At 31.2% G+C, this 13,549-nt stretch overlaps 1 protein-coding gene across 1 annotated transcript in view; it reads right to left on the bottom strand.

Annotated features, from left to right (window-relative positions):
• Positions 1 to 13,549, bottom strand: part of LOC143059173 (uncharacterized) — a 95,778-nt gene that overhangs the window by 9,064 nt on the left and 73,165 nt on the right. The window contains exons 11-14 of the mRNA XM_076232666.1: positions 9,495 to 9,566; positions 5,544 to 5,627; positions 2,572 to 2,655; positions 1,884 to 1,943 (exon numbers count right to left, since the gene is read on the bottom strand). Coding sequence (XP_076088781.1) covers positions 1,884 to 1,943; positions 2,572 to 2,655; positions 5,544 to 5,627; positions 9,495 to 9,566 — 300 coding nt within the window. The remainder of the gene's footprint in view (positions 1 to 1,883; positions 1,944 to 2,571; positions 2,656 to 5,543; positions 5,628 to 9,494; positions 9,567 to 13,549) is intronic.

Genomic DNA, 13,549 nt, shown 5'->3' with positions numbered 1-13,549 from the left:
TCCTCAAAGTTTTATATTTTCTATTGTAGTTATCAAAGGTAGGTACCAGGCTTATCATTTTGATACGCCAGATGCGGGTTTTGTCATCACAAGACTCATCAATGACGCTAAACTCAAAAATTGTTAAAAAGCCAAAAAAAGTAGAAGATTGAAGAGCACTGCAATTGAGGACCAAATAATCCAAAAACCTGTTCTAAATACGACTACGGAAATATATGCCTGGGATATGGAAATCCTTTAGTTAGTATTTCGAATAATTCTTACTTTTGCAATAAACTTCATGTTCGAATTACAAGAAAAATGTTTCGTATGTAAAAATGTAAAACAAACCCATGTAAATTCGCTAACTACGCGTATAAAAGGTAACCATCAGATTTTTGCCCAACCGAAGAATTTACTGTAGAAAAAGTTATTCAACTAACCTAATTTTTTCAATTACACGTGAAAGTATATTGTCATAGGAAACACTTAATCAAAAGTTAATAGCCTTTAACATATTTAAGGATGTAATAAAACTCATTCAAGCGAAAAACTACAATCACAGATGTTCACAAGAAGGGTAATATAAAAAAGAAGTTGTGATTCAATAATTAACACACAAATTTACAACATCTTAATGTCAAGATGCGGTCCTCATGAATAACAATGGGGATATTTGAAACATAGTTTGGAGTTTATAAGGATAATTATGGATTAACATGCCGACTGAAGGTCTGCCTTTAATCTGCTAAGCGTTCTGATATTGACAAAACAAGGGAAATGACGAATATTAAATTCGTTAGCTAAAATAAAAAGTTATATACTATACACCTGGAAAAAAGCAATGCAACACTTCCATTGAAAACAATTGACAATGACATGATTGTAGATTGTGTATAATTTGGTTTTACCAAATAATTTTAATCCGTTTATGGTTTAAAATTAAAATATTTGTTATTAACTTATAATACAGGCAAAATTAAAACTCATGAGATGCATCATTAGAGCTGTACTGAAAAAGTTATTCAAGCATTGTCTTGTCATTTTATATGGGTATTTTTTTTCTTCAGAAAACTTAGCATCTGACACAGAAAATGTGTGTTAAACTACGCATTTCAAACAGTTAAATTGCCTTGCAACTTCTTTTTGAGAGCGCCACGTTATGATGCATATGTAGCTTAAACCCTTTTTGTGCGTTCACATTTTTAAAAATCGAAAATAAACAAAATGTCTGTTTCTGTATGAAGCATAGTTGTACAAGCACACGAAATGTATTCCAAGACAATGGATGAGACTAACAAATGTATCGTTTCAACCAAAAAAACGTAGGAGTGATTACAAATGGAGTGAAAAATAACAGTAGGTAGACCAGATATACTTTTCCTAACATCTATGTATTAATCGTCATAATTAAGAAAAGAGGGACGAAAGATACCAAAGGGACAGTCAAACTCATAAATCTAAAACAAACTGACAACTCCATGGCTAAAAATGAAAAAGACAAACAGAAAAACAATAGTACACACGACACAACATAGAAAACTAAAGAATAAACAACACGAACCCCACCAAAAACTAGGGGTGATCTCAGGTGCTCCGGAAGGGTAAGCAGATCCTGCTCCACATGTGGCACCCGTCGTGTTGCTTATGTGATTACAAATCCGGTAAATAGTCTAATTCGGTAGGTCATATTCATGAAAGGGAAGGGGATTGTAGTTACGACGTAAGGAACATATCCGATATCATTTGTGAAACGGTTATTCCATAACGGTCAACCAACTCGTGATGGCGTCCGTAAAATTTAAGAAGGGATGATTTCAACTTCACTATTTGGAAGTGTGACCTTCACAGTAAGGGTCGGACTTAAGGAAAATATATAGATTTTTCTAATGTTAAGGATGTACCTTCCCCTGAAATTCTGATATGTTTGCTATTTCCTACTTCCGATTTTCTTCTCAAATACTCTGCAATAAACAAACACATAGTTGGTGAAATTCAAAATGAAAAGAAAAGGTGAACAATCAAAAATCAATTAAAATGACACTATCTTGAACTTTTTTTTAATATATTTTATCTCAACTGTAAAGTTATGATTTATGAACAAGTGTCGTCTAAATTATTGTTCGGGTTCTTATTCATCTATTCACATAAATATATTTCGAATGAGTTCCATTCGTATATAGATATTCAAAATAAATAGACACAGTCTTATCTAATGACATATGCCTCTAGTTTCTTTTTATTATTTTCTTTAGCAGACCATGGAAAATTGCGTGGCACAAAAAATGCTCTCAAAAGAAAATGAAATAAGATACACAGGTGGCAATCAAATAGTGTCGATGTTAACCAGGCAAGACGATAACCACAGACAAAGACGACTAAATTTCAATTTTCCTGGTGTTAAACTTAATAATTTATTAGATAATCCATTACTCATTTACCTCTGGGAGAGTGTGTAAACCGTTGATCATGTTGATTAAGTATTGCTACTAAATGTTTTTTAAACAATAGATCAACCGTTTGTTACGTCGATACAAGAGGTAAGAATTTTTGATGATATAAAAAACATCTATAAAATATTTGAATATGTACCATCACGAGAACTTTTTCCAATAACATCAATCTGGTCTTTTATTGATTCGATCTTCCATTGTATCTCCCAAACTTCATATGCACCTAAAAATATATTCATATATTACTAGAACCATTACCAAAGTAAAGGTACTTTTGACATTAATTTCATTGATTTTGCACTGTGATAAATTGTTTTTATACTCTTACAAAAATGTATCATTTTAAAAGGCTTACATTTTTCTAATAATAGTGTGATTAAATTGTTATTTCAAAAAAAAAAAAAAAAAAAAAAAAAAACACTTCAGAGATACCAGCATTAATATTTTATATGCCAGATATGAGTTTTATATAAATCTATATTTATAAATTATAGCATGACATTGTCCATATTGGCCATGGTGTCATCCCGAGACTCCTATATCTGCCCGTGGCTTTAACTACATTTTTAGTAGTCGATGGTTGATATGGGTCGAGGAATTATACCAGGGTTAATATTGAAAAAACATATTATAATCTATTTAACACAAATTTAATTTCTGCTGAAAAAAGAAAACGTTCAATTGTAACTATATGATTAACCACAACAATTAAAATCATTTTCCATTATTTTATCCCTTACTTACTCAGTACAAATCTAAAGTAATATTTCCCATTTATTTTAAAATGGTAATACATAAAAGCCATTACTAGGACTAAATCGATAACAGTTGGTTGGACATTGTTTCTGGTAGCCATTGTAGCAGAATTCTCATTATTGTCAATACAAGCACTGTCTTGTCGTTAAGGAGTGAACGACGTCACGTAATTTTGAATTTGGGCACAACTACTTATAATCACTTTTTTTTATCCAGGCAGCAATATGAGTAGAAGAATTTAAAATATATATTACATATGCAACACCCAAATTTAACGTTTTCGTAACACATATGTGATATATAAATATGATTAATGTATATTGTATGGTTTGTCACTTGTTTAGATTTGTTTGTATAATATGCTTATTTCTAGTGACTGTATAATGAAATTAATCATGATCCTATATGATATATAAAAATTGTTGAGTTATACTGCTGACAAATAATAAATACATTGTGTATGGAAATAATAATATAACATCTACACACGCTTAAAAAAAAAACACGTGTCTCATGTCTATCTCTAGATTCACCTTCCGTGAAAAGGTAACACTACAACTATTGAAGTTATATTTTTTTATATAGCGGATGTGGTCGAGTGGTCTAGAGCGCTGGACATGAGGCTAAGCGATTGGTGCTGTAGTGTATCAAAGGTGTGAGTTCGAATCCCGCTGAGGGACGGACAAAAATTTGTCAGTAGAAAACTTAACTCTAACACTGTGTGGTGTAATTTTCAGACTTTCTGTCTAACTTTGATTTTTGTCTAAACATCAACCCAACAATGTTAGATCTGTAAATTTGCTTTCGCAAATTTTGTTCTTCCCTCGATTGGATTCGAACCCATGCTACTGAGATGTCGTGACACCAAATCGTCTGCAATGTAGCCGTCCCGCTAGACCACACGACCATCTGGGCTTCATAAAATGAAGCTTTCTGTGACCGGGTGTTACCTTTCAACGCCAGTTTTAATCTAGCGTCGTTCTTCAGTACATGATATATAAGGCATGAAGAAGTTTTAACTTCTTTGTTACTTTATGATATGGTAAAAAAATCAATTCGTTTTGGTCCCTGATGATTTTTTAAATGTTTATATCATTGAAAAAGCTACAAAATATCTCCCTTTGGTTAAAAATTGCCATTTATTTCGCATTAAAATTGAAATAACCTTTTTAACTCATCGGTGACCTATTGCTTTTTTGTTATTGTATTCAAATAGACTAAACTTAACTTATGTAAAATTAACGCGATTTCTGTAATTTCTTTCTTTTTTTATTTCGATATTACTATTTTTTTTCTCCTATTAGTTCAACATAAAAAAAACGAACCTTAACACAAATGCATTCTTCTTTCAGAGGCAGATTGTGAGCTTAAATTAACGGTGACTTCATATTTTTATTTTATTTTTCGATTAAGTATGATATTATAGAAAGGCGACATGATATATTTTAAAAAAAATGTACATGTATACCCGCGAACCCCCTTTAAAGGACAAATGAAATACGTAGATGGAGACAACCCCAACATACCAACAGTTCTTACAAAAATAAACAGGCAATGTAAAGTATTCCTGGTATACAAAAAAATAGAGTGAGAGTAGGTTATAAACAAACACATAAAACATACTAGAGACAATCAACTGAATATAGTTTTATTTAAATTGACTAGTCATGTAAATGGTGAATTATTTAACTCATATTCCCTAATATTGATTGAACTTCGCAATATCCCCGTTTGTTTTTGGTGTTTAACTTAAAAAAATATTTGATAGGTAATCCAGAACCTCAATACCACGTACATGTAAATATATCGAACGTCACAGCTGTCTTGTGTGGAATTCTGATTTTACGTAATATTGTTTTATTATCACTTGATGATATTTTATCTTTACATACTATGGTTTTGACATTACGTAGTGATGTTTTGATATAACTCAATATGGAATAGTCATTACTTAATGATATTTCGATATTACACTATATAGTTTCGTATTGACTTGATCTAGTTTTGTCATTACTCAAAATGGTTTTGTTACTACTCGATGTTGTTTCACCATACTTTAATGTGGATGTGTCAAAGGGAGAAGGTGGTTTGTGACTGGACATAATGTAGTTGTTCCATTATATGATGCAGTTTTGTTAATTGGTAATGATTTGACAGTTCTTTATATTATGTAAAGCTTATATATAATGAATTCTGATATTATTTCTAGGAAAGTATTTTTGTAAACCATTAATTAAGTATTGTTACTTAATTTATATGTAACAAATGGTTCAAATCGGCTGTTTGTGTTGTCAATACCGAAGGTTAGAATTATTGATTATATAAAACAAATCTATAAAATATTTGAATATGTACCGTAAAGAGTTTTTTCCCAAATAACATCAATCTTGTCTTTAATTATTCCGATCTGCCACTGTATCCCAAAAAATGTATCAGCATCTACAAAGATAGTCACATGACATGATTAATTTTAATATTATTTTAGTGATGTTTTACCCTTTTAGATTGGTTATATATTATATTTTGTAGTGTACTTATCATACCTATATGATCCATCGCCCCGTAATATTTATTGTTGGCTATTATTCAGTCATTTTATATATACTGAACTAAAAATGTTTAGCAACATATATTTTTTTTCAAATTGTTTTTGGTTGTTTCTGAATTTTTTTTTTTATTAAACATTATTGATATAATCCTTAGTTTTACCTTTAATTTCAAACAGTCGTACTTTTTCCGGGTGATTGATTTCGCGCCAATTCAGCTTTGCATGTGTAATTGGTGTTTTACCTTCTGTACCTGTACTTTCAAAATGAAATTTTGTTTGCACTAACATTCAGAAAAACACCATTGGTAAGAACAACACATAAAAGTTTGAAAAAATTGCATAGGGCGTCAACCAGGCCTAAACGAAAATGATCGTCAGGATGGTGTATGCCGGCATGAATGTTTCTGGCGTTGTGGCTCGATTTAATAAGTCAACAGTTTAGAGACAAACAAATAGATTTCAACAAATTGCAACAGCACAGGATTGGTCGATATGGCTTAGACCAAAAACAATCATCGTCAAGGAAGGAGCACTACCATCGCTTAACATCAACACATTTGTTTCTGTTAACCATATAGTAAATATTGTTACTTGAATAATATGTTAACAATGATTCAATTCGTCTGTATCTTTCGTCGATACTGAGGGTTGGGATTATTGATAATACAAAAACCATCTATAAAATATTTGAATATGTACCGTAACGACATTTTTTTCCAATAAAGCTAATTCGGTATTTAATTGCTTTGATCCGCCTCTGTATCATTAAAACTGCATCTGCAACTACAACGATATTCATATGTTACTCGAACCTTCTAAACCTGTTTCTTTATGGTGTTAACATTAAACTTTATAATCTTTAAGTAGATATTAGAAAATAATCTAACATGTATGGAATCAAGATAAGAATGTTTGTTAATATGATAACACATTTGACAGCAATGATGGATAACAATATTTTTGTTATATGAATTTACGTTAGGTGCACCTCTATAATGATTAAGATACTGGAAAAGAAAGCAAAGTCATCTTTCTAAAACCTCATCTTTATGGAAACATATGCGATCGTGCATGTAGTTAAGCAGTCAAAATTCGTGATTCGTTTAGGAAGGAACAAAATAATAGATGAAAACAAAATACGTAATCGTCTGATTCAAAAGAGCAATAGTGGGAGCGAAGCGTCAAAAAGGTTAAAGTATAATCCAATGCATGCATCTTTGCAACACAGTGGAAACAAGAAATATGCTTTTTTTTCTAACGGAAAGAAGTACCTTTTGTTCAGTATGAGAGCAGACCGGATTAACAACCTTTACACAATCTAAAATACATTTTCTGATGTTTATAACACTGAATTTTTTTATTTCATGATTATGTCATAGAGAAAAATATTTGAATTCAATAAATCATTAGGGTTACGTCAATTAATGACAGGAGTACACAGAGTCCATATATCATAAGACACTTTTTGTTTTTTTAACTTTCATACTGCCATTAGTATAATAATTAGATTCTTTTTAAATCATAGTTTGCAATCACACAACAGTGGGAGTGTACCTATTAAACGTAGACAAATGTTGTATAGGATACATGAGAATTATATATAGCATACATGATTATGTAAAACAAAAACAGGAAACAAACCGACCCAAAGATCAAAGAGCGAAAATATTAGTTTCAGCAATATATTTTTATAAAAGTGAACATGCTGAGAATATATTACATTTTAGTAGTTATCTTTCAAAAAAGACAGTATTGAAATGTATTGGTGGTAGCAAATTAATTACATGACAATTTACTTATATAACCATGTACATATAGTTGAAAAATAATATAACAGTCTAGTTCATAAAACGTTTTGTTAATTCGTATTATATTATGACGTGCTTCTTTCACTTTGTAAGTAACACCGTGATTAAATATATATATACTTAGCGCAGACTCATATATATATACAGTGCATACTAATGTGTGGTACACCATAGCTCCCACGTAAATCCACATGCATCGTAAGTTAACTTGAACCTTTTTGCAAACGCTATAATGGCTATTTAAATGTTTCAAGAATTGCAATTGAAATTGAGTACACAGATTTCATTCTAATTCTGATGCCTTAATTAGTCAAGAATTAATGCATAACAGCTCGGAGAAATCTCCAAAATCAAATTAATATAAAATTCCGCTACAGTATATTAATGCGTTTGACGCATTTAAGTCATTTTTAAATAAAACGTCAAACATATGAAAACGCTAAAGCTGGAGATTTTTTCGTTAGAGAAACTGTCGAAATTTGGATAATATTGGATAAAATGAAGTTTTGAGTGAGGTATTATATTATATTATATTATATTGCACATTAACTTAATGTGGCAAGTCAACATAGTGACTCCTTAATTTCGAAATGCCAGCTGTTGTTTTGACGATAGCTTTGCATAAAGCTTTCTTTAACACGAAATAAGTTACATTGGCAGATCCTGGGAGGAGGGGTTCCGGGGTTAGATCCTCCTTTTTTGGACGGATATGCCTTTGAATTTGAGCATAAAGTTGGAACCACCCCCCCCCTTTTACTCTGGGTTGGGAACCCACCTTTATAAAATGGCTGGATCGCCAATGAGTAAACAGATGTAATAGATTTGCACAGAATTGATTTCTTTTTGACGCAAATGTGAGGAATGATAATTAAAAGAATTAAACAAATGTTTCTAGCGGTTATTTAAGGAATAAGTCATGCTAGTCATATATTAATGATGATATTGATTCACTTATAGGGTCTTTGCATCGGAGCTAAACACATTTATTCAAAAACCAGTTGTTGGCATGACACGGGTTATGTTCTTCTCATATATATTATGATGGTATGATACTAAACCCATAACGGGAAGGATTGTGCCTGATATTCATATGATGAAATCATAATCTTTCAATAATTTTAATTGAAGTCTGGAGCTGGCATGTCAGTTAACTGCTAGTAGTCTGTTATTATTTATGTATTATTGTCATTTTGTTTATTTTCTTTGGTTACATCTTCTCTCATCGGACTCGGACTTCTTTTGAACTGAATTTTAATGTACGTATTATTATGCGTTTACCTTTCTATATTGGCTAGAGGTATAGGGGGAGGGTTGAGATCTCATAAACATGTTCAACCCCGCCGCTTTTTTGCGCCTGTCCCAATTCAGGAGCCTCTGGCCTTTGTTAGTCTTGTGTTATTCTTAATTTGAGTTTCTTGTGTACAATTTGGAGTTTAGTATGGCGTTCATTATCACTGAAATATTATATATTTGTTGCGGAGTCAGCTGAAGGACGCTTCCGGGTGCGGGAATTTCTCGCTACATAAAAGACCTGTTGGCGACCTTCTGCTGTTGTCTTTTCCATGGTCGGGTTGTTGTCTCTTTGACACATTCCCTATTTCCATTCTCAATTTCAAGCTATTGATTGGTTGGAAGATGTTTAATTTTATCTTACCGGGAGTGAAAAGGAACAGCCGCACACACGGATAACCAACTCTTGCTTCAGTTTTTAAACTGCCGTATTTGTCCTATTTGAATCGAAATAAATCAAACGCTCTGGACAAAAATTCGAATATCACAGCCCAGGCCATGTGTAATATTTCAACAATTATATTGCTTTTATAAATTATTTCTTAAATAAATCCATTAAATTAAAGACTAATTACATGCTATATGTTCACTTGATAACAAATGTGATTTCTTACATGCAATGCATTTACTGGTAAACATTTTTAAAGTTTAATTTTTAACCTTTTTTCCCAACACTAGCGTGCCAAATCTTTTCAAGTTTACTTTTGATAATGTTGATATCAGCTGATATTCCTATAACAAATAAAAATATATATACAAAAATACATATGATGAAAAAAATATGACGATTGTGTTTATATTATTTTTACAAGTAGCATAATACAATCTCGCATTGAAATTTTACAAGCATCATTTGTATGATATGTATGCAGATTTTCTTGACATAGATAACAAAAATCTCCCATTTCGAATAATTTAAAAACAATGGTAATGGTAATGATAAATACACGCAGTATATTTCTAATTCACAGTTATACGCGAACTGCATTTATTATCTCAAATAAATTAATATGCATTATTAAATTTTTATATTAGACAAAAAAAATCAAAGAAGACAAACTCATCGACAGAAGAAACAAGTAATGAGGAATAACAATCGATACGTTGTAAATACACAAATTTTCATTGGACAAAGTGAAATTTTAATACGTTTTTCGTAATTCAAACTGACCAGACACACATACGGACGATTCAAACACGGTAAATGCAATAAAAATGTACGGTGAACAAAAGATCTACAATCCATGCACGATGAGCGATGAGCGTATCAAAGAAAATTAACGAAGAATGAATGACGAATGATAAATCCATGATACATGCACGTTAAATAATGAATGATAAACCTACAATACAACCACGGTGTACGATTGACGAATGAACGGTTACCGCCTAACACACGAATAGACAAGCCATTTTATTTCAAATCGCATTTGAAATTGACATATGATTCATATGTATCAAGTTATACTATTTATGCACACACAGTGTAGGTTGGTTGATGATTGTACAAAACATTCTATCTCATTAAAAGATTTTCCAATTACAATGATTGTTGTCAAATTATAAAACTCATCGACTTTTATAATTTAACTTAATACAGTTACCGGGGGGGGCACAGTGTCCCTATCCCATGTCACAGAAACATAAATTTATTTCTACGGAATCTCTAGCAGAAATTAATCACAGTTTGATTTGCCTTCATAAATTTCTAAAACTGGCCATTAATTAACCCCAGCTTTAACATAGGGTGTTTACATATGACGCTTGTTTGCAATGTATCTTTGCATCAACATATTTTTTAAATGGATGTCGTAACTCTTTTCCTTCTAATTTTCTTATGGAAACTAACAATTTGTTTAAAAAATAATATGTTGAATTTTAATAGTCGCAATCGTTTTCAGAGATTTAGCAGTGTTAAGGTCACTATGAGTGAGGAAACTGTAGCAAATTGCGTCGTTTTAACAGCAATGTGAGATTATGCTTGTGAACTGCTTTTTCAAAATCAAACTGCTGCTCAGAATACATAAGATATGAACGTATTTTTTATATTTTGTGAGCGGATTCACTAGAAGTTAATTATATGTATTTGTGTACACAATTGTTTGTTTTTGTTTGTGTTGCATACTTTTCACTAGTGGTATTATTTGCTACATCGGCTGAATACTACTAAGGACTAATAATATGCCGCTTAGGACTAGAAGGGGTAATGTTGCATCTAAAAATATATATCATATTATGATAGAGTTTGATATTTAATGCATACATTCTAAATTTTATAGAAAGAATCCAGAAATAAATGATTAATTGAACAATGTTTCGGCACCTGCCTTTTTTTTTAAATTGGCGAATATCAGTGAACTGTTAGACACGTGTCAAATATAGAAGTATTCTACAATATTATCTTTGGAACAAGTAATTAATAGTTTACTCTTTACATTTGAGCGCATTTCGGGATTCTATTTTTGACGTTTTTACGCAAGATTTGTTTACATTTGCGCGCATTGATTTTATAGGTAGCACATATGAATATAAAGATAATTTAAATAAAGATGTTGATAGTTGATTACATATTTTTGATTTTTGATTATCTTTTATCTATATGTGTTCTTAAAGATATGCCATGTATGTGTTAAGTGACTATCGTTGTATTTTGCTTTTTGAGCAATGTAAAAAAGTAGCAAAATATACCAGAGGGACATTCAAACTTACAGATCGAAAACAAATCGAAAAAGGAAAAGACAAACATATGAAACAGACAAACAATAGTACACAAGACACAATATAGGAAACTGAAGACTAAGTAATTAACACGACCCCTACCAAAAAATAGGGATGATCGCAGGTGCTCAGGAAAGGTAGGCAGATCTCTACCTGTGGCACCCAAAGTGTTCTTAATTCACACGACATTTCTGAATTTTGTTCTCATTATAAAATCAAGAAGTAAGAATTTTCAAATGTTCAGGCAAAACAAATAATACTGATTTGAGCTAAAAAGCAAAAACGATCTTTAGGAATTCATACACACAAGTTCACTTTTTATTATGTTCAACCAATTTCAAATTCAAACGTAACGTACTACATGTATATTTGATGGATGGCTTTTGTATTCTGTATTAGTATCCGCAAAGAAAACTCGAATGAAAAGGTCAATTTGAAAAATTTGAAAATCCAAAAACAGGACAAAGTAAAACGCATGTCATTGGTGATATAGGTGCATAAGCACATAGTTAGACTTTTATATTTTTGAATTGGACAATATTACACAGCTTTTGCAGCAATCAAACAAAATTCAACTTTTTTCATAATATGTCTTGCATTTTTAGGAGAAAATAATTTGCGATACAAATTGACATAATAATCCCCTTAATTCAACTATTTTATCAGAGAAGAAATATCTATATTTTAAACATGTAAACACAATTCCAAGTACAAATACAATTTCTTATATGACAGTCGTTCTTAAGGAATACTTGATATCTCTGTCTGAGCTTATAATATCTTCAACTTGTCAACTTATTTCCAAGATACATGAAAGTTACGAATCATGAAATGATTTTTTTCTCAGAAACTACTTAAGCTATCCCCTTGAATTTTTTACAGAATGTTATTTATGATAATTAGGCTCCAAAATTGCAAAACATCAAATTATATATTTTCCTCATCTGGACCCATTTTCTCAGTCATGGTCAATTATTTGTTTTTTCATGAATGCCTTCAAATAAAATTGATTTTTTTCCCAAGACAGACGTATTTAGTTCAATTTGAATGAACATAAACAACAAAATAAAAAAATGTTAATGACGAAAAATACATATCCGTGTTAAATACGCCTCAGTCTATTAATCCAAGTTTGTCATCCAACTTCTTAATCCACATCCCAAGACATCGAGAATAGGAGATTTGACATTTGCAGTTTCAAATAGTATGCCAGTTTTTAAAATTAAAATTAAGAAATCAAAATACCCACAAAAGTTAAGCTATGTTTATAACGTCATAATATGCAAAAAGATGGAAACATTTGTACACGCAGAATAAATTGCAATTTAAAAAAAAAATGTTTTCTAATCAATACGTATTGGTTATAAAAGACTGTAAAATATTCTTACAAAATGAATTAATTATAAGGACTGAATGAAAGTTAACCGATTGAAAATTAACACATGTTGAGTACACATTACACGATTACGAATAAGTGAACGTTGATTGCACAGTCACTTTACACGATAAGAATGAACGAACGCCGAACACACTGTACACGGTTGAAAAGAAAAGACACTAAATGATGCACGACGAGCGCACGCAAGTTGGTGAAACGACGAATAAACGGAACACAGACAAAGAATGAATGCTACATGAAGAATTCACAGAAAAAAGTTTAGTTTGAATTTTAGAGGGTTTGAACAGCTAAACTTAGCTATCATTACAAAGCTACTTGACCATCTGATTTTAAACCGATAAGCTTTCATCTTTTCTGTTTTCTACTACTTTTCCTTAAAGTGAATCTCATGACAACATATTTTTTTGTATTTATTGTCAGTCTAATTTTTACAGCGGTAAATATAAACACTCTCAGGTCTGTACGTAGTGTCTGTGCTGTTGTTAGGGATAAATGTGATAATATACGCCACATTATATCTGAATTTTGTTTGATATATTACTTTGGGTATCGATTTGAAAAGTTTAGGCTTTTTCGACTGATTTTTATGTTGTAATCT

Source organism: Mytilus galloprovincialis, chromosome 14 (genome assembly GCF_965363235.1).
Source record: "Mytilus galloprovincialis chromosome 14, xbMytGall1.hap1.1, whole genome shotgun sequence".
NCBI classification, from domain to species: Eukaryota; Metazoa; Mollusca; class Bivalvia; order Mytilida; family Mytilidae; genus Mytilus; species Mytilus galloprovincialis.
Note: the sequence above shows the minus strand (reverse complement) of the source record. Positions and strands in the feature narration are given on the sequence as shown.